The 26931-nt window shown below is 41.2% G+C and overlaps 1 protein-coding gene across 1 annotated transcript in view; it reads right to left on the bottom strand.

The window, feature by feature from the left end:
• The window catches only part of LOC136881827 (neurogenic protein big brain), a 342022-nt gene that overhangs the window by 96620 nt on the left and 218471 nt on the right, over positions 1-26931 (bottom strand). The window contains exon 5 of the mRNA XM_068229338.1: positions 7370-7556. Coding sequence (XP_068085439.1) covers positions 7370-7556 — 187 coding nt within the window. The remainder of the gene's footprint in view (positions 1-7369; positions 7557-26931) is intronic.

The following is a 26931-nucleotide window of genomic DNA, read 5'->3' as shown; positions in this document are numbered from 1 at the left end:
GAGTTGGAAGGAGGCGCCATGGCCTTAATTAAGGTACAGCCCCTGGTCTGAAAATGGGAAACCACGGAAAACTATCTTCAGGGCTGCTGACAGTGGGATTTGAACCCACTATCTCCTGTAAAACCATTATTATTATTATTATTATTATTATTATTATTATTATTATTATTATTATTATTATTATTATTAACTGGTCAAATGGCACTTGCGCAACAAAGGATTCGCAAAATTTACAGCAGATACCATCTATAGGATAACATGATTTCTAAATATACCTGAGTACACATGGCGAGCGAGCATCAATTAATTAGGGCGCCGCATTTGAGCAAGTGTACAGGAGGCATGGCCGACATACTTCATTTTTATTTGCGAGAACGGAACGTGCCGACTCATAAATGGAGCAACAAAAAGTGCGGCTACTCAGCGATGATTACCTCAGCAGACAAGTCCACTGTATTACTTACACTGCTCCGGAGAGGATGCTAGCGAACTGGTGAAGCGAGAGAGGGAATTTACTTCACACTCTAGTGAAACTGTACCGACCGTAAATAACAGAAAACAAACCAGTTATTATGGGCGTAAATGGAAGGTAATCTCTATTACAAATTTAAATGAGCGTAGCGATATCGAATATTATTACTTGAGGAGAGATAAGGAAAATGTTAGTGTCAACACTCGCGCACAAGTAATCCAAACTTAACGTCCACAAAGTTGCAGAGCCATAAAATAATTCGTACGTTTGGTCTGGTCCGCCTCTGTGGTGTAGTGGCTAGTGTGATTAGCTGCCACCCACGGAGGCCCGGGTTCGACTCCCGGCTCTGCCACGAAATTTGAAAAGTGGTACGAGGGCTGGAACGGGGTCCACTCAGCCTCGGGAGGTCAACTGAGTAGAGGTGGATTCGATTCCCACCTCAGCCATCCTGAAAGTGGTTTTCCGTGGTTTTCCACTTCTCCTCCAGGCAAATACCGGGATGGTACCTAACTTAAGGCCACGGCCGCTTCCTTCCCTCTTCCTTGTCTATCGCTTCCAATCTTCCCATCCTCCCACAAGGCCCCTGTTCAGCATAGCAGGTGAGGCCGCCTGGGCGAGGTACTGGTCATCCTCCCCAATTGTATCGCCGGCCGAGTCTGAAGCTCCAGGACACTGCCCTTGAGGCGGTAGAAGTGGGATCCCTCGCTGAGTCCGAGGGAAAAACCGACCCTAAAGTGTAAACAGATTACGATACGATACGTTTGGTCTGGGTTTAATAATAATAATAATAATAATAATAATAATAATAATAATAATAATAATAATAATAATAATAATAATAATAATAATAATAATAATAATATGCAGCAGAATGATTAACACTTCAGATTACGATACGATACGTTTGGTCTGGGTTTAATAATAATAATAATAATAATAATAATAATAATAATAATAATAATAATAATAATAATAATAGTAATAATAATAATATGCAGCAGAATGATTAACACTTCTAACACACAGCCTGCTTGAAAAACTGCCAATTAAAGAAAGGAGGATAATCAGGAAATTCTTGGTCCCAGTCTCAAATATGGTGTTTTACAGGCTTCGGAGCAACTTAGAAATAAACACGCACACTGAAAAAAATATCAAGCGGAATCCGGAAAAGAAGGATAACATTTTACGCTCACCTCTTCAGATTGTCGGCTGAAAGAATCTGTAAGCGTTTGTTATCCTATTTCAAAAGTCTCGAAACGATTCCTCCTTGGTTGATGGAGATCGACAAAGATCTTTTAAAGTATGCAATCTCGGACACAGACAGGTTCATCAAGAAGTAGTCCCAACTCGACTGAAGGATGTCCATTATGATACATGGAAAAAAGCACACTCCCAAAGGATGAAAATCCGGTGGGCCCGCAAAAAGACAAACAGTTGAGATCTCGCGGTACTTAGTGGCCCTAACGATGATTGATGATAATAATAATAATAATAATAATAATAATAATAATAATAATAATAATAATAATAATAATAATAATAATAATATGGGACGGTTACCTAGTAAAAGCAATAATCACCACCACCCACCGCCTTAACCCACGAGGTTAACTAAGAGATCCTGTGTCTCAGACCAGGAAATTCAATTTCATTTCAAAAGTAATGTAACTAAATACAGATTGTCATCATTTTAAATTCTGTTGTTTGTACTGAAGGAAATGTTCATCACTTTGTTGTTGTGAAGAGCTTTTTCTTTGTATTCTTAACCCGAACAGTTTTATAACGAAATGAAAATTTGGAAGACATCGGAATTTGGGGACGGCTGTATCCAAGCCCGGTGACAGGATTCTCAGGCCCCTGGGCAACTGAGAGGTCCGGCCCCTAAATCCCGGTGCACCCCACCCCCTCACTTAATTTAGACCAGAACTGCGAGTTTGCAGGTTATTTTATAACCAGGACTTACCTGATTATCAGCCCGTGGTGGCAGAGCTTGCATCAAACATTGGTGTAATAATGGTGTAAAATTGGTACAAACGTGGTGTATTTGTGGTGCTAATTTGGTGCAAAAGCGACAGTGGATGCACTGATTTAACACCAATGAAAAATGCACCAAAACTGCACCATAATTACACCACATATGTTTTCACATTAATTTACACCATTTTTACAGCAACAAAGTTTGTGCAAGAGCAATGACGTTTTACAGAATAGTTACACTAAAATTGAAATACATTAATGAGACAATCTCTGCACCAAGCTCGCGCCAAAAATACACCAAAGTTTTTCCTTCAACCTTCTTTATTGTCAATACCACTGTTGAATTAAATTCGCTTCAAAAATGCTTCAACGTTACACCAAGGATTTGTGGAATCACCTTGGTGTCATTTTAGTGCAAACTTTTATTCAAATTTATCCCACAAATATAATGGTTCAAAATTAGTGTAGACTTGTTGTAAAGTTGGTGCATTTTTGGCGTACCTTTCTACCATTTTATTGCAAAATTGGTGAATATTCTTTCGCATTTACCCCCATAAATATAGAACAAAATTGGTATAAAATTGTTAACAACAACAACAAGCTAACGTCACACTTCTCTGCTGCACAGTAACACACACTCGACCTTGATCTGTTTGTTTCACTTTTTAGACAACAAAAGTTTGTATTCTTATTGGCATTTAAATTCCTTTTAAATGCTTATTTTTAAATCATTTTTCCTTTGGTCCCGGGACCCATGCGGGCCCACGCCCTTGGGCACTTGCCCCCTCCGCCTCCCCCCCCCCCTGTCTCCGGCGCTGGCTGTACCTTCGAACCAAATTACCGAAGTTCTAATATTACAATATTTTCTTTCAGAAATATGGCAGCGCTAGATAAACATAACTATTGTCTTTAAGGTATTCTGCTTTTTATGACATACTGCAGCTTGACTAACAAAAAAAAAAAAAAAAAAAAACTGTAAAAGACTGCACCGATATAAAGCGTGCAGTTGGACAGCGGAGACAAACAAGTGGTACTAACAAGTGTCGCCAGATGTCGCTGGGGCTGGTGAATGAGTTACGCTTTGCTTGGCGCGGGAGTGGGGAAATGGGGGAACCGGTGTCGTGCTCTTTTTTCATGTAGAAAAATCAAAGAAATAGCCATTCGTATTGTTTGGTTATTAGTGGACTTTTGTTGTGTGGTGTATGGTTCATCGGGGTTATAAAATGACCACTGCCACAGTACAGTTCATGAAACAGATCTGGCTGAATGAAGGAGGCCATGAAGGGGGGAACATCATGTTTGATGATTGATAACCATTCACTTGTTCTCAGACTGTTTTTAAATTGTTTCTGGAGGAGAATAGAGATATTTATATGGAAGGAAGACACAAAGATGAGAAGTTGTTTGTAAGTAGAGTGACGTAAACTCGAGATATACACTGCGGGTCAGTATTTCTGCAGGCGCAACTACTATATTTTGGATCAATCCCCAGAATTCCGATAACTCTTACATTCTGCCATGATCATCTGATTCTCAAAATCCTTCACACTATTCGTTATTTTCTTACTGAATTTCTTATCTTTGTTCTGAATCTCTTCACCCCAGTCGTCTCCCATTCCTATTTTGTCGCGCATCATTTTCACATTCGTTAGCCAATAATAATCATTTTGATGTTTAATCTGGTGTTCTAATTTATGAATAAGATATCATGGGTCCACCCAACCTTCGCTCCCGTACAGCAAAGTCGTCTTAAATCGACTGGACTTAACGCTATTCCGGTTAAAGACATCAACGAATTGGAACGGCGTATCAATAACGCATGTGAGGCTGTTCGACAGCACCCAAGCTTCTTCAAGCTCGCCATGAACATCTGTCTTTTCTCAGTCTTTAGAGTCACTAGCAACCTCTCTGCCACGGCTGCCACGGCTGTAGCAACAATGTGAGCATCCATAATAAATAATAATGAAGAAGATATGAAAATACAGTATACACTTATGTCTCCATGTGAAGAGCAATCAATGCAAAATTAGCCTACCTTCATGAATTCTGTTTCATAAAATTAGTTGTGAAACCCAGTGTCGTCGTGTAAACTCTAGTCACGTGTCCGATAAGGTCACTGGTCTGCCGGTGTAGAAAGTCGGTTATTCTCTACAGAGATTTCCGGACGAACAGGCTCAAAGGAAAAGAAAAAAAAGAACATCGAGAACGTAACACCTGCTCTGTGGGCGCGTGCCTCTATGCAGGTTGCCTCAAGGGGACTTAGGATGGTCTTTTACTCTTCCACTTGAATTTTAAACTCATAATTAGTTCTCCATGGCACTGACGTTATTACAGAATACCATCATCTGGCAACCTGCTTTCTCTGGGCGGCTTGTAGCTCTCGTCTTTATCTCCACACAAAAATAACAACTAGAATGGAATTTTATAAGTACAATCTTGACATGTTATACCGTTATAATCGCATACAGATGATGGCACCTGTTTAATATCTGAATTAAAAGTAAATGTAAGTTCTAGTGTATACTGTAGGTACATTATTCGATCAAACGTTCTTTAAAGTATTCATAAAAGGGCGGATTGAGCAAAAGTGCAAAGTAGTGTAGGTAACAGATATTTTCACATAATTCAACGTGAATGGTGAGATGTAGATAGTTTGTATCAACAAACTATTTCAACTAGAAGCAATCATAGATTATTTATGTGAGAAATTCAGAAAAGGGCTGTCCATCGTTCTGAGGAGAGATCTCTGTACAGTTCTTCAACAGAAACTCCAGAAAATATTTCCTAAAGCAATCCTTGTAAGTTAAATCTCCACAAGTAGTCAACAATTTACATATTGTCTGTACGTAATTAAAACAATAGTTTTGTTTAACTAAGAAAAAAATATGACCGGGCGAGTTGGCCATACGGTCAGGGGCACGCGGCTGTGAGCTTGCATGCGGGAGATAGTGGGTTCGAATCGCACTGTTGGCAGCCCTGAAGATGGTTTCCCCATTTTCACACCAGGCAAATGCTGGGGCTGTATCTTAATTAAGGTCACGACCGATTCCTTCCCACTCCTAGGCCTTTCCTATCCCATCGTCGCCATAAGACCTATCTGTATCGGTGCGACGTAAAGCAACTAGCAAAAAATATGTGTTGTTGGATATTCAACTCGAAGGCTGGTTTGATCCTCATAACTCTGCCAGCAGCTGTAATAATAGCCTAGGCGTCACTGAAGAGGCATACCAGAGAAGTGAGGAGTGAAGTAGTTTCCCGTTGCTTTCCTCGCTGAACCAGAAGTTGCTATTACATATCAGTCTGCGAAGCCCACTGAAATGCGTGCACCAGTCGGCCTCATGAGCGATATTTTCATACCATTCATAACAGGGACGGGCTGCATAAGGAATGGTGTTGCTAGATTCGCTCATACCTAGTTCACTTTTATATTGTCAAAGCCAAGGATGACACTGAGACAGATCAATGAAAGTAAAGCAACTTTTCCATGAATTTACAGTTGCCGAGATCACTGGCTGACTGAGGATACTCCCAATGACAGTTGGAATCCTGTGCATCATATCTGTATCCCCTGTGGGTGGGGGCGGTAGAATGATAACACCCTCGGTAGACCCTGCCTGTCGTAAGAGGCGACAAAAAGGGGTTCCAGGGCTCTTAACTTGGGATTGTGGGTTGGCGACCACGGAGCCCTTAGCTGAATCCTGGCATTGCTTTGCACTTACTTGTGCCAGGTTCCTCACTTTCATCTATCCTAACCGATCTTCCTAATTCAAATGTTGTTCTTTTCCGACCGCGTCAGTATTAGAGCATTCGAGGCCTGGAGAGTCATTCGTTTTCACGTCCTTCGTGGCCCTTGACTTTCTTTCATTTTGACGAAGTGTCGGATCCCTTCCACTTTTTCTTTCAGATCAGTGTTATATAGAGGATGCTAGATTAGTTGTAGTTCCTCTTAAAACAATAACCACCACCACCACCACCACCACCACCACCACCACCACCACCACCACCACCACAACGTCATTATATCTACAGTGCGAATCGTAAGACAATCTGGGCAGCCACAAGGAGAAAGTTTTTTCTTTTTTAAGGTACAGCCTCAGCATTTGCCTGGTGTGAAAATGGGAAACCACGGAAAACCATTTTCAGGGCTGCCGATAGTGGGATTCGAACCTACTATCTCCCGAATACTGAATACTGGCCGCACTTAAGCGACTGCAGCTATCGAGCTCGGTAGGAGAAAGTTTAACGCGAAACGAAATAATTTGAAACTTAAACACACTTAAACCCACCCTATAGGCAGATATGAGCTACGACTTTAGGTAAATAAAATACATTAAAGTATGAGAATATAATATTATTCTTTATTTATTCCTAAAATTTACAATATTTTCTTAAACGTCGTTATCCGGTCGATTACGTAGGCAGTTTGCCCTTTTCTACCACTACGAGCGCTAATGTGAGTCGATGCAGAGATTCACTTTAACCCTTATAACTACATTCGGTCTCGACATTTGTCAAAAATTAAAAAAATGCCTGAGGATATTGAACCAAGCAATACATTAAATACAGAATTATGTAAATAAGTTCATTTAGCTAGGACTTAAATAAAAAAAAACGAATAAAGAATCAAGCGATTTTAGGCTGTTTTTCCGGAACTGCATTTAGGCCAGAAGTGTGTTTCGATGCTTTTTTTTCTTTTTTTCTTTTGAAAGATCTATCCTAAACTCACAATTTAAAACCTTTCCGGGCCCTTTAACTCTTCAACTTTCGGCAAAATTGGGGAACTGCTTAATTTTACGTGTTTCATAGTATGGGGACCTCTAGTTTTTCCAACATTAAAACTAGTCCGGCAGCGCCAGGTACAACTAGTTATCTCAAATAACAAGCGAGCTGTAAACACTTAGCACGGCCTACTGGACTCACCGAGACGAGCGTGCAGGCGAGGTAGGCCGAACCAACAGCCAGCCCTGAGCTGCCCAGCCACTTGCGGTACGTATCCATGGAGACGAAGTACGTGAAGACCACGATGAAGGTGAGGATGAACTCAACTCCAAACCGCTCCCAGGCGGTCAGGTGCGACGGTAATTGAGCCACCACGGCGTTCAGAGTGCTCGCGCTGTGTACACCGGGCAAAGTCACCCTGCAACAAGAAAAACCATGATTAACTGGATATCGACCATAGAAAACTTGAACACATATACAATAGCAGTTAAACAATGTTCTGAGATGGACAGCGGACAATGCGTAAATAGGATGAAAAGTCCTCTCAGTTTTAATTACTGTGTTGATGGGGTGATGGTATCTCATGGGGAACACTGTAAGTACCTAGGTGTTAATACAAGGGTTGTAAATAAAGTAGTATGAAATGAAATGGCGCGTGGCTTTTAGTGAGGGGAGTGTCCGAGGACAAGTTCGGCTCGCCAGATGCAGGTCTTTTAATTCGACTTCCGTAGGCGACCTGCGCGTCGTGATGGGAATGGAATGATCATGAAGACGACACATACACCCAGCCCCCGTGACAGGGGAATTAACCAATGTTAAAATTCCCGACCCTACCGAGAATCGAACCCGGGACCTGTGAACAAAGGCCAGCACGCTAACCATTTAGCCATGGAGCCGGTCAATAGCAATAATGATAGAACGCACTATTTTATGATCTAACAAGTGTAATTGTATTGCATTCCTTCAATATAGTCACTCGCAAAGTATATTACCTTTTGCCAAATGTCGCGAACCCTTTGACTACCGTTGGCAAGGTGTTCTCGTTGATGGCAGCGACGGAGAGCCCTACAGCGCGGAGTACAGATGCCACATCAGGATATCGGCAGCCTTGGAGGGTTCCTTCAACTTCGAAAACAGGACTCACGTCTGGTGAGTGCGGAGGGTCTTCCAAGACCACCTAATGCCATCGTTACAATAAGAGCTTGACATTGTTTGCGACATGACAACCGTCCTTTACTGTAATGCATTCTCGCCACAGGCTTCACGTAATCCTCGATATCATTATGATGCATTTTGGTCACGGGTAACCTCAATTTTAATCCACGAACTCTGATCACCTTTTAAAAAATGCTTTAGAGCAGTGAAATGGACACACTTTACTTCAACGCCACACAGCAACAACACTCCCTTCAATTGCACACTACACATCGACAACAGCTCTTTGCGCATGCCCGAGTCTGGACTACGTTGCTATTACTTCATTTACAGGAATGATCGTCACTGGTGTTATCATATAAACGAAGTTGTTAAGAAAGGTTATATGGTTCGAACCCCACTGTCGGCAGTCCTAAAGATGGTTTTCCGTGGTTTCCCATTTCCACACCAGGAAAATTCTGGGGCTGTACCTTAATTAAGGCCACGGACGCTTCCTTAATACTCGTAGCCCTTTCCCATCCCGTCGTCATCAAAAACCGTCAATGTATTAGTGCGACGTTAAACAAGAAGCAAACAAAGTCTTCAAACTTTTTATGAATCTACTGATATGCATCTATTACATTAAAATGAAACCTCAACCGTGTCGGAGTTCCAATTCGCTACAACGAAATGAAATGGTGTATGGCTTTTAGAGCCAGGAGTGTCCGAGGACATGTTCGGCTCGCTAGGTACAGGTCTTCTGATTTGACGTCCTACGCGTCGTGATGAGAATGAAATTCCCGTGCCAGCGGAATTAACCAATTATGGTTAAAATTCCCTACCCTACTGGGAATCGAACCCGGCACCCATGTGACAAAAGACCAGCACGCTAACCATTTAGCAACGGAGCCGGACTTCGCAACAATGAGATAAGGAAAACGGTCTGAGTGGCTCAAACGGTTGAAGCACTGGCCTTCATATCCAACTTGGCAGATTTGATCCTGGCTCAGTCCGCTGGTATTTGAAGGTGGTCAAATACGTCTGTCTCGTGTCGGTAGATATACTGGCACGTAAAAGAACTCCTGCGGGACTAAATTCCGGCACCTCAGCGTCTCCGAAAACCGTAATAGTAGTTAGTGAGACTTAACAATAACATTATTATTTATTACAAGTATGCAACTGTAACCTACGACTGATTTAGAAAGAGTGAGTGGAAACAGTGAATAAGAATTTGACGATGAAGAATTCCATTGATGATTTCTTTATAAATAACATAGCTCTTGTACCGTAATAATTGCATTACAGGAAACTGTTGCCTTATTCCTAATTCCTCACTATATCAATGACCTCAGTGTAATAGTAAGCTCAACCTATAGTATTGTAAGCCGTAGTATTATGCACAGGAAATACTTACGTTGTATGTGAATTTGTATATGATGATGCTGGATTTAGAATGTTAAACTAGTAGTACAGTATTTCTTGTAATATTTTCCGTCCATGGAATTGCTTGTTGTACTCTTGTTGTAGGTGTTTTGTTGTTGTTGTTGTTGTTGTTTAATTATGTTTTAACTTTACTTGATTATCACTCTACTGTAAGTGACCATTGCCACCGGGATATTTCCCAATTGCGAAGTATTTGTTAATAATAAAAATAAATAAACACGCCATCTACCGTGTTCTATTCAGACCGCATGAGAAACTAAATATTAATATGGAGGAGTGCAGTGCTGTATTGCCATTTTCGCGTGTTCAGTTTCAACACGATGGAGAAACTGTGAAATTGCTTAAGTCTTGAGGTAAAAAATATCAACAGAAATTGACTTTGATTCCTAGACACTGACAAACTTTTAAAGAGCGCCACCCAGGCCTAGAGAGCAGACACCTAAGTGTGAAGAACATTGAGCAACTGGTGTTTGGTGTTTCCTGTATAATAGGAGGCCATGCGCATGGCCACCAGATGAGCAGACAACAGATGGCCATGTGACGCCATCCAGAACAGAGAGCAAGGAACATACAGTTATGTGGAGCATTCGTCCTTGTTTCGTACTAAAATTACGCATTCTGATCGATAAACCGAGATTATTTGTATCATAAGCAAATGAAATAATAACCATGTGGCAAAAACGTAATAATTTTCCTAGTATCTATTATACATATTTAATATAGACTAAATAATAATAATAATAATAATAATAATAATAATAATAATAATAATAATAATAATAATAATAATAATAATAATAATAATAATAATAATAATAGCATGTGGCGTCCGGAGGGACCTAGTGCAGGTCTTTCGGTACGGACCTGGTCTGGAATCGAACCCGGGCCTTTGAGGACGACAGTTAATAGCGCTAACCATTACGTTAAGGTAGGGGACAGCACACGGTACGCTGTGCATCGTGGATTCCAAAATGTGCTAGCAAATACTAGTTCGGGTCTAACAAGTGTGTCATAGAAAGTGATCACTGAAAAATGTCATAGTAAAACGTTTTCTATTCCACATTAAAAAGAAACAACAGTGTCTAAAGCTCCTTTTAAACTCAGTAGAAGTAGTGTGATTAACTGCCACCCCCGGAGGCCGAGTTCGATTCGCGGCTCTGCCACGAAATTTGAACAGTGGTACCAGGGCTGGAACGAGGTCCACTCAGCCTCAGGAGGTTAACTGAGTAGAGGGGTGTTCGATTCCCTCCTCAGTCGTCCTCGAAGTGGTTTCCCCCTTCTCCAGGTGAATGATTGGATGATACTTAACTTAAGGCCACGGCTACTTCCTTCCCTCTTCCTTATCTCTCCCTTACAATCTTCCCTTCCCCCAGCAAGGCCCCTATTCAGCCTAGCAGCTGCGGCAACCTGGACGACGTACTGATCCTCCTCCCCAATTGTATCCCCCGACCCAAAGTCTCACGTTCCAGGACACTGCCCTTCAGGCGGTAGAGGTGGGATCCTTCGCTGAGTCCGAGAGAAAAACCAACCCTGGAGGTTAAACAGATGAAGAAAGAAAGAAAGAAAGAAAGAAAGAAAGAAAGAAAGAAAGAAAGAACTACTACAAGATAAAGTTTAGAAATTAAACCAAATTGGCGGTAGGCTCTCACTATTGTAATGGCCGCAGTGTTTTCAGGGTTTCGTAGACTTACTTATGAAAAATAAGTTACACCTAACAATAATATGCTTACCATTTCTGCTTTTAAATGCCAATCTAAATAAAATATACTTCTAATATTTAATATTTGTTATTCTATACAACTGGTCCGCCTCTGTGGTGTAGTGGTTAGCGTGATTAGCTGCCACCCCCGGAGGTCCGGGTTCGATTCCCGGCTCTGCCACGAAATTTGAAAAGTGGTACGAGGGCTGGAACGGGGTCCACTCAGCCTCGGGAGGTCAACTGAGTAGAGGTGGGTTCGATTCCCACCTCAGCCATCCTGGAAGTGGTTTTCCGTGGTTTCCCACTTCTCCTCCAGGCGAATGCCGGGATGGTACCTAACTTAAGGCCACGGCCGCTTCCTTCCCTCTTCCTTGTCTATCCCTTCCAATCTTCCCATCCCTCCACAAGGCCCCTGTTCAGCATAGCAGGTGAGGCCGCCTGGGCGAGGTACTGGTCATACTCCCCAGTTGTATCCCCCGACCGAGAGTCTGAAGCTCCAGGACACTGCCCTAGAGGCGGTAGAGGTGGGATCCCTCGCTACGTCCGAGGGAAAAACCGAACCTGGAGGGTAAACAGATGATGATGATGATGATTCTATACAACTGACCACGATGTATTGACAACGATAGCTAACCTCCAGCTGAGCGCGCGAGTCAACACAGCGCCATCTTCTAACAGAGTAGCCGGGCTGAGTGGCTCAGACGGTTGAGGCGCTGGCCTTCTGACCCCAACATGGCAGGTTCGATCCTGGCTCAGTCCGGTGGTATTTGAAGGTGCTCAAATACGTCAGCCTCGTGTCGGTAGATTTACTGGCACGTAAAAGAACTTCTGCGGGACTAAATTCCGGCACCTCGGCGTCTCCGAAAACCGTAAAAGAGTAGTTAGTGGGACGTAAAACAAATAACATTATTATTATTATTGTAACGGAGTATGCGTGTGACGTCACATATAGCACAAATTTTGCCTTATTTCATGAAAACTACGTTTCGGATATTCTTTTTTCAACAAGTAGTTTCCTCTTTTATCTGTCAATTGAGACATCTATATATTAAAAGCAAAGCAAAGCAAAGTCACCTCCGTACAGGCCATGAAGGCCCTTGGAGGAGTGGAAGGTAAAGGCTTCCACCATTGTTAACCTCGGCACGTGATGGGGTAGAATGGTTAGCTCTACCCCCGGCCGCCTTTGCCCCCAGGAATTCACCTGGTACTCATTTTCGGTGTAGGCTGAGTGAACCTCAGGGCCATATGCACCTCCGGAAGTGGAAATCTCGTTTCTTAAATTTTACGTCTTCCTGACGGGGTTTCGAACCCACGTCCTTCCGGGCGAACCGAGCACGCCTTTACCGCCTCGGCCAGGCAGCCCCTATATATTAAAAAAGTTTACTAAAAACAGATTTGGCAAGTCCGCCAATCCGTTCTACCGGACCGATTTGCTTCATTTTGGTTGTATTCTCTGCGGAATTACCTGCTGGTGAGTCATGAGACATTGATAGGTCTCTAAGTTCAGCCAACTTTGAGTAATCATAAAATCAAATCCTTAAATGATCACTCCAATAATTGCAGGCGAAGGCTTACCCTAACCCGCAATACATTCTGTACTTATCAGGTTGCTAAGCGACTAACACTTTCATTAATATTCTGATATATGTGATTTTCATCCTTAGTAACGTGATTGCATGCAGCTGTTTGCAAGCCAAAGAGTATACACTTCCTCTGATCACGGAAGAATACTATTCCCTACTAGATACTCTTTTTGATACTCTGACCTTTACCGGCGTCCAAATATATTCAACAGATGGCAGAGCCTACCTAATGACTTACATGCTGCTATGATAAAAAAAAGTCTATGTACAAACAGACGCCATAATGTCATATGACTTAGACATTATCAGGGACGACCTATCGACGGATAACCTAGCTGCATTAGAAAAAGTTAAGGCCATGCATCTTAAAAATGTCCTCAGCCTGGCAAAAAGCGCTCCTTCGAGACTAATCTATGAACTTACAAGACGACCATTATATACAGAACTGGGATTAAGAATACCATTGCCTTCTACGACAAAATACCAAGCTTTACATCAAGAACTGCACGATAAAAACAGACGGCATGATGACGTCAGAATGGATGAATTCTGACTACGGAATACCATGACGCGCTTTTTATTAAATGTTCATAAAACCATTGAAAGGGCAGGCAGAAAAATACGAGTGCAACAGGAATATCACGAGTTATCTGACCTATTTATAACGAACACTGCCGAGCAGCGCGGGTTCTCTACTTAAATATTACTGTAAGTTAAATACTTATAAGCGTTCTACCCAAACAGTGAAAGCGGCTTGAGTTTTTTCTTTCCATGTATCCGTTGTCGTACGTTAAAATGAACCAATGCTCTCTTTGCAAAAAGTCAAATGATCATAAATATGTCCCCGATCATGGATAGCCGGCACGGTTGCTATGGTTGCACTTCCGGCACATTCTGTCGCGACATGTTACACAAATATTTTCGGATGACATATTTATGTGAGAGCAGTAATATATTTTCTTCCCAAGGTCTTAGTTTGTGGCATGGCCTCCTTGTAGCAGATAGTCCCCGGAGGGCAGCAAGGCCTGCTATAGCCAGAGTCTAAAACCTCGCCACAGCCAGGAGGGCTTTCTATTTTATTTACACCGCCAGCTTCTCTCCAGGGCCAGCTAAAACTGGAAATGTATATTTATGATAATGGTTATACCATAGGTCCCTTCCCGCTTTTTGCAAAACAACAGAGAGGAGGAAAGAAAAGAGAATAATGAATTCATCGCTGGAAGACTAACACTTTCCCCACCGCAACGGCGGTTGAAATATTCTTACACCGAAAATATGAACGAACTTTTTATACACTACTACTACTACTAATAATAATAATAATAATAATAATAATTTTGTGCGGCTATTTCTAGCCGAATGCAGCCCTTGTAAGGCAGACCTTCCGATGAGGGTGGGCGGCATCTACCATGTGTAGGTAATTGCGTGTTATTGTGGTAGAGGATAGTATTATGTGTGGTGTGTGAGTTGCAGGGATGTTCGGGACAGCACAAAAACCCAGCCCCTGGGCCACTGGAATTAACCAATGAAGGTTAAAATCACCGACCCAGCCGTGAAGCGAACCCGGGACCCTCGGAACGGAAGGCCAGTACGCTGACCATTCAGCCAACGAGTCGGACTTTTTATACACTATTTTTGAGTCTATTAACGTCAAATATACCAACATCCAATTTTATATATATACCGGTAGATATTTCTATGGTTTGCTTACAGTCAGTCACAAGTGTAACTTGTAATAATACATGATGTTATTTGCTTTACGTCCCAATAACTACTTATACGGTTTTACCGACATGAGGCTGACATATTTCAAATACCACCGGACTGAGCCAGGATCGAACTTGCCAAGTTGCGGTCAGAAGGCCAGCGCCTCCACCGTCTGAGTGACGCAACCCGGCAAGGCACTTTTAAGGCATTATGATTGTTAATATGATTCCGAAGAGGTCACCATCCCCTATTAATTCTAATCAGAGGGAAAAAATGGAAGGGATCCAAAATGAAGGTATCGACGAAAGAAAGACAAAGGCCACGAAGGGCGTGAAAATGAAAGACTCCCTAGGTCTCAAGTGCTCTAATACCGTCGGGGTCGGAAAAGAACAAGAGTTGACCAAGGGAGGTCGGATAGGACAGATGAACGTGAGGAACCTGGCATAAGTGGAAGCAATGCCAGGACTCCGCTAAGAGCCCACGCTCTCAGGTCGACAGCCCCTGGAGACCCTTCCAGTCTCCCCTTACGACAGACAGGGAATACAGTGGGTATTATTCTACTAACCTCACCCATAGGGGCCGCACTAAATGCAGGTCACCGAGCGAGTTGGCTGTGCGGTTACGGGTGCAAAGCTGTAAGCTTGCAATCAGGAGATAGTGGGTTACATCCCCACTGTCGGTAGCTCTGAAGATGGTTTTCCGTGGTTTCCTATTTTCACACGAGGCAAATACTGGGACTGTACCTTAATTAAGGTCACGGCAGTTCCCTTCCCATTCCTAGGTCTTTCCTATCCCATCGTCGTCATAAGACCTATCTGTGTCGGTGCGACGTAAAGCTAATCATGAAAAAAATGCAGATCAGTGGCGTTTGATGAACCCAGCAGTGATTTCAATTTAGAAAGAACAGCTACCACTTCTTGTGTGAACCAACTGCCGGCACTGGCGAGTTCTGCCGATTTCAACTTACCATACAGCAGGAACTTGTGAGTAATAAATATATTTCACAATTATTTTACTTTACAATACAGCGTTATAATATTATGTTTATATTTTACAATAACTAACTAACTAACTAAATAAATAAATAAATAAATAAATAAATAAATAAATAAATAAATAAATAAATAAATAAATAGGCAATTCCTTGCTTAGAAATAATTTATGGAGAGAGGAGAATATGGGAGATGACCAGTTTGGTTTTAGAAAGGGAGGATGAACCAGAGATTCAATTGGATGCCTAACGATGATTGCAGATGGGATATTAAAAGTGAATAGGGAAATATATTTCATTGGCTGGGAAAAAGCGTTTGACAGAGTGAACAGGTGTATTCTGAAAGACTGTAAGGATACAAGAATGATAAAAGAGTCGTATAAGAATCAGAAAGTGATGGTTAGAGAAGAACAACATGAAACAGAAGAAGTGAGTATAGGAAAAGGAGTGAGGCAGGGATGTTGCATGTCACCGGCCCTCTTCAATATATTGTATATGCTGAAAAACTGTTACAGAAGGCCCTGGAAAAAGCAACGGACGTTGTAGTGGGGGGTGAAGCAATAAAGACCATAAAATACGCAGATGATGTGGCGGTATAAGCGGAATCAGGAAAAGATCTGAAAATCGTGTTGGAAAATATTGACAATGTGGCCAAAGAGCTCGGAGTGAACATGAACACTGGGAGGACTAAGGTGATGAGAATAGGAAAGGAGGAGATTGCTGTTAATATAACATTAGAGCGAAAGAAATTGGAACAAGTTAAGTTATTCAGATATTTCGGAAGTTTGTTAATATGGAATGGAAGCTGTACAGAAGTAGTAAGAAGCAAAATTCTTCTTATTATTTTTCTACAGCTTTTCCTACATCTGTAGGGTCGCGGGTGCGATCTGTGCCGCACATGTGGATTTGACCCTGTTTACGGCCGGATGCCCTTCCTGACGCAAACCCTATATGGAGGGATGTAATCTGTGTTGTCTGAATATGAAGAGGAAAGTGTTAGGAAAAACACAAACACCCAGTTCCCGGACCAGAAGAATTAATCAAAGGCGATTAAAATCCCCGACCCGGCCGGGAATCGAGCCCGGGACGCACTGAACCCAAGGCCTCAACGCTGACCATTCAGCCAATGAATTGGATAAGTGAGAAGCGAAATATCTATGGGAAAAGAAGCTTTCGGAAAGGTGAGAGTGCTTTTGACGTCTAAGAGAATCCATACTGATTTAAGAAAGAGGTTCGCAAAGTGTTTTGTGTGGAGTGTCGTGTCATACGGAGATGGCAATTTTGAAATATGGTTGTGGAGAAGAATGGTAAAAGTGAAGTGGGCAGATAAAGTGAGAAATATTGAAGTGCTAAGAAGAGTAGAAGAGATGAGACGCCTTATGAAAAACGATAAGAAAAAGGAAAATATCCTGCTTAGGTACCAGGACACATACTACGTAGAAACTGTCTCCAAGAGAATGAGGGAAGATAAAAATAGGTGGAAGAAAAGTAAGGCGGAGAAAAAGTTTTGGAATTTTAACAGATGTCAAGCAGGGTAGAAGCAATCTGAAACAAGATGCTCAGGACAGAGAAACATGGATGATGTCCAGTTAACACGACAGATTCACGGAGGAAGAAGAAGAAGAACGTGAACGCATTAAAGACAATTTTGAATTTGACAAAAATAAGCATGCAAGTAACTTGTATAAGCCCACACAAGATATTCATCCCAGGTATCAAGCGACACCTTTATATTCTCTTATATATGATATGAGTGCAGAACTGGAATCAGAGATAAGGCTTTTTGCGGATGATATTATTCTGTATAGAGAAATAAATAAGTTACACGATTGTGAGCAACTGCAAAAAGACCTCGACAATGTTGTGATATGGACAGCATAAACAGGGCTAAACGTCAGGTTGTGCGTTTCACAAATAGGAAAAGTCCTGTCAGTTTTAATTACTGCGTTGGTGGAGTGAAAGTTCCTTATGCGGATCACTGCAAGTACTTAGATGTTAATATAAGGAAAGACCTTCATTTGAGTGATAACACAAACCTATTGTAAATAAAGGGTACAGATCTCTGCACATGATTATGAGGGTATTTAGAGCGTGTAGTAAGGATGTAAAGGACAGGGCATATACATCTCTGGTAAGACCCCAACTAGTGTATGGTTCCAGTGTATGGGACCCTTGTTAGGATTTCTTGATTCGAGAACTGGAAATAATCCAAAGAAAAGCGGCTTGATTTATTCTGGGTGATTTCAGACAAAAGAGTAGCGTTACGAAATTGTTGCAACGTTTGGACTGGGAAGACTTGAGAGAAAGGAGACGAGCTGCTCGACTAAGAGGTATGTTCCGAGCTGACAGTGGAGAGATGGCATGGAATTACATCAGTAGACAAAATGAGTTTGAGTGGTGTCTTTAAAAGTAATTCAGATCACAATATGAAGATAAAGTTGGAATTCAAGAGGACAAATTGGGGCAAGTATTCGTTTATAGGAAGGGGAATTAGGGATCGGAATAACTTACCAAGAGAGATGTCCAATCAATTTCCAATTTCTTTGTAATCTTTTAAGAAAAGGCTAGGAAAACAACAGATAGGGAATCTGCATGCTGGGAGACTGCCTTAAATGAAGATCAATGTTATTATTTGATTGTTTCACATCCGTCGAGAAATATAAAGAGGGGGACAGTCCGAATGGAAACTCCGTAAATTAATTTCAATTTGGAGAATCGAACCTCTGTGGGGATTGCCCAGGAGAGCTCGGTGTATCGTCAGAAGAAGCGATATAAGGCCCTGGAGCTGAGGACCGTGTGAACGGAGAGTCGGCTGTAGGCTGCGCCTTCGGTCACGACGCTAATTTATCGAGAAACCTCACAGAAAGCTCGTGAGAACTGTGATGACCCGCCAGTGACCTCCAGAGGTGCGTTTCCCACGCGTTACCCCCTGTGTGGGGTGCGCCGCGCCGGCCAGTCCTGAGTTCTACACCACGCAAAGCGCCGTTTTAAAACAGCTCGCTGGCCGTGCGGCTAGCTTACTTTCGGAGGACAGTGGGTTCGAATTCCACCGTCAGCAGGCCCGAAGTTGGTTTTGCATGGTTTCCCATTTTCACAGCAGAATGTAACTTCATAAAGGCAACGGCCGGTACCTTCGATGTGTTAGTGCCACTAGCAATAGAGAAGAGCGCTCCACTTGCAAACTACGGTGTTTCGAAATCCTTGGAGCAATTTGGGAAGTGTTGTCTCTTTCCCAATGAAAATTAAAGTCATCAGCTTGTTTCAAGTCATTCGACCGGGTCAGGAATGGAATGAATGAAGCCCCATCTAGCGGCAAGCGCACTCCTCGGTCACTGATTAATGACTGACAGATGAAGTGAAATGATATAATAGGAGAGTGTTGATGGAACGAAAGATGACAGGGAAAACCGGAGTACCCGGAGAAAAACCTATCCAGCGTCCGCTTTGACCAGCACAAATCTCACATAGAGTGACCGGGATCTGAACCCCGGAACCCAGGGCTGAGAGGCCAGCGAGCTGCCGCATGAACCACGGATTCTAATGTTGAATACGGCATACACCCAGTCAGCCCTCAAACCATCGGAACTCACGAAAGATGACACCGACCCGACCGGGAATCGAACCCGGCACCCTCTGAACCGAAAGCCATTCACCATTCACCCAACGAGTCGGACTGGCGAAAGTTGGTACTCTCAAGCTGGTCTTAAGCCACATGCAGATTTAGCAACACCGCCTCGCAAAACCCACTTGAATTCCCGCGCGAAGCGATCTGATCGGCTAACTTCAGCCCCTGATAAAATGGCAACGACACGAGATATCGAATTATCTTTCAAGTTATTTATCACGATGACCAACCCTCTTACGGTCATATTGTTGTTCACGTTGTTTCCGACCACTCTGTATATAAGAAAAATTAAAGGACCAGTAATAGCGCCTTGCGGAACCCCCATTCATTACAGGATCAGATAATGTTTCACCTACGTCAATTATCCGAGTTCTGTATTCTATAAATTTAGGCACCCATTCAATCACTCTTTTGTCTAGTCCATTACCTTAGTTGATAACGACTATTCTGTTTTCGAGTAAGGACGAGCAAACCGGATGCGTGAGAAGATCAATAATGTCTTTAAAAATCAAGGGAGTTCTTTGTTTGAAAGTGACATACTATGTGACAACGACTCTTCAAACAGTCGTCCCTACGTCAACCGTTTTGTCAACACACCTCCACGAGCAGTAGTTGTATAAACAGTATAAATTGAATTAGACCCATTAAAAGCTTTTTTTTTTTTTAAACTTTACATGTTCTACGACATATCCCTCTGTTTATATCGCGGGTTCTCTCGAGGACATGTGCACTGTCCTTGCTGGTGCACCAAGACGTTGTATGGCACGTCAACATCTCCGTCACTGTCAAACTTGGTATCCATGGAGACCACTCGGAACGTTTAAATGTACACAAATTCATCCGATGAATTTTACGATTGTCCGTTTTTACAAAAGATTAACAGTCTTACCTCGAAATAAGGGATCTCGTTTTAAATTATGGATGATGATAATAATAATAATAATAATAATAATAATAATAATAATAATAATAATAATAATAATAATAATACCGAGCTCGATAGCTGCAGTCGCTTAATTGCGGCCAATGTCCAGTATTCGGGAGATAGTGGGTTCGAATCCCACTGTCGGCAGCCCTGAAGATGGTTTTCCGTGGTTTCCCATTTTCACACCAGGCAAATGCTGGGGCTGTACCTTAATTAAGGCCACGGCCGCTTCCTTCCCACTCCTAGCCCTTCCCTATCCCATCGTCGCCATAAGACCTATCTGTGTCGGTGCGACGTAAAACAACTAGCAAATAATAATAATAATAATAATAATAATAATAATAATAATAATAATAATAATAATAATAATAATATGGATAACAACAGACTGACAAAGAAAATTTTAAATCTAGGTGTAACCCTGAAAATTGGTTAGCAGAAATTCATTTATTTTTATTTATTTATTTATTTATTTATTTATTGTGTCAGAAGTACAAAGTAAGAGAAATAACAGAAGCAGAAATTCATGAAGATCTACAAGAAATGGGTATTGAGGACGAAACCATTCAAGATAGAATGAAATTTAGAAGCTTAGTAAACAAACATAAATTTGCAGAGAAACCAACAAGAAAAAATACAGGCTGGACAGAAACACGCAGAAAGGAACACAGTGAAAAAATGAAGAGATATTGGGAAGAAAAGACGAAGAAACATTGTGCAAAATAAGTTCAAACGCGCTCCACAGTTGGGCACAACGAATCAAAAAAAAAAAAATCGCAAGTGTCCTTCAAATACCTCCGAGAAATCATCCTACCATCGGGACCAGAGAGTAGGGCCAACATAGAAAGAGCCACTAAACTCCGTAAGGCGTACAGTCTAACGAGGAATTACTTCAAAAAAAGAGTCATATCGCGTAATGCAAAATGACGACACTACAAGACAGTTGTTTTGCTGGAAGCTGTATACGCCTCAGGAACCATATCCCTTGGCGGTCACTCTAAAGTTATAGACACTGAAAAGCAAGAAAGGAAAATTCTCCGGAAAATGTATGGTCCCACGAGAGAAAATGGAATGTGGATTAAGAGGAGAACAGCGGACCTCTACTCATTAACTGACAGGTTCGCTGATGCCGTACGCACGAGACGCCTGAAATTCTATAGAGTAGACAGCGAAAGACTCACCAAATAGTTATTTAATGTAATCAACTCAAAGAAGGTGAAGTACAATAATAGTCAAGCACAAATTCGTGAAGTGGTCCACAGAACGCAAGGTGCAATAAAGTATATTCATGAAGAAATTTTGGGAGGATAAGAAGGCGAAAATCATCAGGCCAACGAACAAGTTCAAGGGTGCTCTTTAAATGGGCATAACGAAGAAATAATAATAATAATAATAATAATAATAATAATAATAATAATAATAATAATAATAACTAACATCAAGACAGCACCAAGGGAGCTAAAAGTAAACCAAGGGGCAATCCATTACTTTTGTTTTGCACTTATTTATTTTCATCTTGTACTCCTTACCCAAGACTTCGTCCATACCATTCAGCAATTTCTCCAGATCTTTTGCAGAGTCAGATAAAATAATATAATCGGCAAATCTCAAGGTTTTGATTTCCTCTCCTTGGATTGTGATTCCCTTTTCAAATTCCTCTTTGGGTCCTTTACTGCCTGTTCTATGTATTATTATTATTATTATTATTATTATTATTATTATTATTATTATTATTATTATTATTATTATTTATTATTATTAGCGTATTCTCCCAATAATGGAAGACGTTAAGCAAACAACTCAATCAAGCTTTCATTCTCTCTGAGAAGGCTTGTTTACGTTCTTCCGACCATTTCGGTCTGCACTGTTTTTGCTTTGGTTGCTCTGATGTAACTTCCCACTTGTTGACTTTGTGTTTGAAGGTGTCTCTTTCTAAAATGTCTGTTGCACATATGTTTGCGTTTTTGAGGTCCTTTCGAAGTTCGTCCAGCCAAGGTGTTGAATTCTTAAGTGAGCTAACATAATTTAATATTCTTTTTGACAGTCGATTTTCGGGCAATCTTGTGAGGTGTCCAAAGAATTTCATTCGTCTTTTCTTAATGTCAATTTCAATGTTTGAAACTTTTTCTGTTGTTTTGATTGATTGTAGCCTGTAACCATCTTGGGTATATCTTGCTCCTAGGATTTTCCTGATGATCTTCCTCTCTTGCTTTTTTATTTCTTCTAATTCTTGTTTACTGTTAAGTGACAATGTTTCACTTGCGTAAAGGACTGTTGGTTTTATGACTGTGTTGTAATGCCGAATTTTTGTCTGTCTTGACATGCATTTTTTGTTGTAGATGTCTTGAACTAACCCTAATGCCTTCTTGACTTTTTGGAGACGGTTTTGCTGTGAGATCTTCTCAAGGCCTGTCGGTTCGATGAATTCTCCGAGGTATTTAAAGTACGAGACCCGGTCGATTTTACCGTATTTTGTTCTCAGGCTCGTGATATCTGTCTTTGAACAGAAGAATTTAGTTTTCTCAAATGAAATCTGTAGTCCCACTTTTTCTGCAGATTCCTTAAGTATCTTATTATTATTATTATTATTATTATTATTATTATTATTATTATTATTATTATTATTATTATTATTATTATTATTGTTGTTTCGTTTCGGCCAACTAAGGACCACGTCATTTCAACTGTTTCCCTTGAGCTTTAATGTTGATCCAGTACTCCTTCATTCGTATACGGTGTTGCTCCTTTCGCTCTTCCGTCCATGCCTTTCCAGTTTTCATCTTCGGCTTTGGTAGGAAACTCTGATATTCTTGGAGTTTGTTCTTAAGTGGGATACGCTCCTGGATATCTTCAAATGAGATCCCAATCTCCTGCAGATCTTTCTGTACCTCACTGAACCATGCCCCCTTTGCCTTTTTCTCTTGGAGGAAAGTGAAAATGCGGCTGGTTAACCGTGTTGAATTCATTCGGGCCATGTGTCCATAAAAAGTAATCCTCCTTTTCCGCATCACGTCGGTTATTTTCTCCACATGCGAGTACAACTCCTGGTTGTGCCGTCTCCTAAACTCGACGTTGTCTTTGACTGGACCTAAGATTTTCCTCAAAATCTTTCTTTCCTTGGCCTCCAATTTCTCCATCGTGCCTTTTTTGTTCATGGCGATACATTCCGCTGCGTATAGAGCCTCTGGCCGGATAACAGTTGGTATAGTGTTTAATTTTTGCATTCAGAGATATAGATCTTTTGTTATAGACATTTTTAGTCAGATGGTAAGCGAGTATTATTATTATTATTATTATTATTATTATTATTAAACACTGGTGATAGGGAGCATCACATTTCTCTTCCTGTGGGTGGCCCAAGAAAGAGCTGATTCGGCCCTGTTTGCACATAAGGCATTCACCCCAGGACGTGATGTAGCAGTTGAAAATCTGAACGGAAATGACAGCTACTGTGAGGGATAACTTCTGCAAAGGAAGCAGAAAAATTTTGGAGACAGAAATAATATTTTCTCACAGAGACTACTACCGCAGAACTCAGAGAGGTTAACACCACCGTTTTGCTGTATCCACGCCATGTCTGGACTACAAGCTCGATACTAAACAGGAAGTTGTTTTGTGCCAAAGCTGACGTCATCTCGCTGACAGCGTTATTTACTAAGTCTGCTGCTCTGCTCACACTTCATTAGCATCGTGAAATATCTCGACTTCGTTGTGGCGGGTGCACGGCGCGTTATTCACAATGGCAGCTAATATCCGCAACTCAAAGAAATGAACACATTTTGTTTCCAAACATAGAACAATCTAAATGCAAATTATGTATCCCTAAGCGCTTGTATAAGAACGAAGTTTCAATAAACTGCTCGACGACACCGGATCCTAAAACTATAGTATTCGTGACGTAAAGCTATCCACTAAAAAGCAAATATCACCGCCCTATTCCCTTTTTTTTAATGGCTCATCATGCTGTCAACTTGACTAGTTACATATTAAAACCACGAGACATAAAAAACTAAACTTAATGTAAGTATCAAAAACGGAGGTTTCCTTACCCAAGTAATTGATAAATAAAGACATTCAGAATTAAGTCATGGCTGAGGCGCTGGCCTTTTGACCCCAACTTGGCAGGTTCGTTCCTGGCTCAGTCCGGTGGTATTTGAAGATGCTCACATACGTCAACCTCGTGTTTGTAGATTTAATGGCAAGTAAAAGAACTCCCGCAGGACTAAATTCCGGCACCTCGGCGTCTCCGTAAACCGTAAAAATTGTTAGTGAGACGTAAAGCATATAATCAAGACATATAATCAAGATGTGAAATGGACTGCTGTGAAAGGACTTAGTCTTTCGTTTATGCATTACTTTTTTAGCTTTAGCATTCCAGTCTGAACTTTCTCATTAAAAAAAACATTGTATCATCATATTAAGACACTTGTCAATAAAAATATTGGCACATCCTTACACACATGATTCAATGAATTAACATTTTAGACCTGGAAAAATTTTCCTCTTAACTTGAAGCCTAGTAACAGAAAGAAAATATATAAATTTAGCCTCAAAAACATTCAAAATTTTCCTAAAAGCAATACTTGCCATTACATTAGGGTAGAGCAAATTTGCATCATCATATTGTTTCAACAAAATATGTAGATTTCTTAAGTCATTCATATTTTCTTCAGTGCTTGATAACGCATTACGGCATTCCAAATAGGGTAACTTGGAACACAACCAGCTACACTCATATACATATGCATTTTCCTGAATTAAATCAAAACCCACAGATCACACCTACAACAACACATCGGTGTTGAAGGTTAACTGCTGCACTATATAATAAAATAAGCTTATTATATTTTAAGCCAGTTAAAATATGAGTCGCGCAGGTCAGAAGTTTGGGAAGTCACTGGAAGAATATATATGCAAACACAATAGTTACTTACATTTTCTTGTCACGAGGGAAACGGAAGAAAGACCGGGAATCCTTCTGTACTTCATAGTTATTGCAGCCAAACACAGCACATATCTTTCCACTCATGCTGAGAGGAGATATACAGGAATGACACGTGCTACTATTTACTTATGTCAACTTACTGCAAACGAATAAATAACGCCAAAAACTTCACAAACGAATACACGTGCTCTTATGACAGAATCAGTAATTTCAGGTCACTCAGCTAGACAGAGCTCTAATCGCTGTCCCTCGATATCTCGCGGAGTGTCGCGTATTGTCTCTACTGTATTTGGCTACACAGTAATAAAGATTTTTTTCCATGGTTTCTCATTTTCACACCAGGCAAATTGTGGAGCTTACCGACGGCCGCTACCTTCCCAATCCTAGCCCTTTCTCATCCGTCCATCGCTGAAAGCCTTCGATGTATTATTGCGACCATAAACAAGTAGGAAAAAGTAAATTAATTTTACCATTGATGCTTTGACGGCCCGTACTTGTAGACATGATATGGGTTTTAGGGCTTATGCGGTGTTAAGAAAACTAGGTGAAACTCTGCAGAGAACTTTCGTTAGCGTCTTCAGAAGAAAATCTCGACTGTTCACGAGAAAGACTTCTACAATAATATAAGAATAAATAATTAATTAAATACATTAAACTATTATAATGGTAATCGTGGAGATACAATGCGTTTAAAAATATAATAAGAATGAGATTGTTAACCTAACATAGGTCCATTTCGATTTAAGGACTTCCTTCATAAATACTCACTTATGTCCACGGTTGTTTACGCTTAACAACAATAGCCAAGCGGGATAACGCTCGTGTTCCGAATTCGTGGCCTCTTCGTATGTCACTGTATGAAGATTCTCCTAATATCGTTTTTGAACTAACCTACAATCAGGTGATCGTGATGTTGGCCTCGCGCCGCAATATGGATGAAGTGGCGCTATTCGCACGCTATGATTATTAATGCTCTAAGCTTTCGGTCTTTAATTTTGCACCAGTGATTTTATAATGCGCATTTTCAACATTTTTCGTCATTAGACAGCCATGCCCTCTTGCTTATCTGATCAGTGAAAACATGGCGAACGTTCGTTCAATTAGCTTCAGTCAGGCAGCACTTCCGCCTCTTTATGTTATTCTACCTCATTGACACACACATGGCAAATATGGCTGCGAAAATATTTACCACAAGATAACGTAGCGCTGCCATCTCTACCAATTGCACTGAAGTTCAATCCTGAAGCTTTGATCTTAGGCGAGCGCAATGCAGTCGATGAGGGTAGCAAAGAGGCAGCATCAAACCAGTCTATACACACAAAAACCACGACAACATCCAGATGTTCTCATTTTCGTCCAGTGTATAACATCTACTGTGGACAGCTAGATTTAACTACCACGTTCACATAAAACCGCCTCTGTCTTATTCAATTATAGTTCTAGAGCAGATGCAGACGAAAAAGAGTCTACAGTATGTCCCTAAATTATTCGAATCAGCCGTTTGATCAGGACTTCGTTGCCTGCTGTTATACTCCTCTAGCAGTGGATCTGTGGTCTGTGTCCCGGGGGGAGTGCTGATGAAAGGGGCACTTGTTAGCGAAGGGTTTGGCTGGTTGAGTGCAGGATAGGGCCTATAACATGCACACAAGCCATTAACACATGGCCTCTTTAAACACTCCCTGGAGAGACACGAAGAGTGCTGTTGCTTGGT

The sequence above is a fragment of the Anabrus simplex genome, chromosome 10, assembly GCF_040414725.1.
Source record: "Anabrus simplex isolate iqAnaSimp1 chromosome 10, ASM4041472v1, whole genome shotgun sequence".
NCBI classification, from domain to species: domain Eukaryota; kingdom Metazoa; phylum Arthropoda; class Insecta; order Orthoptera; family Tettigoniidae; genus Anabrus; species Anabrus simplex.
Note: the sequence above shows the minus strand (reverse complement) of the source record. Positions and strands in the feature narration are given on the sequence as shown.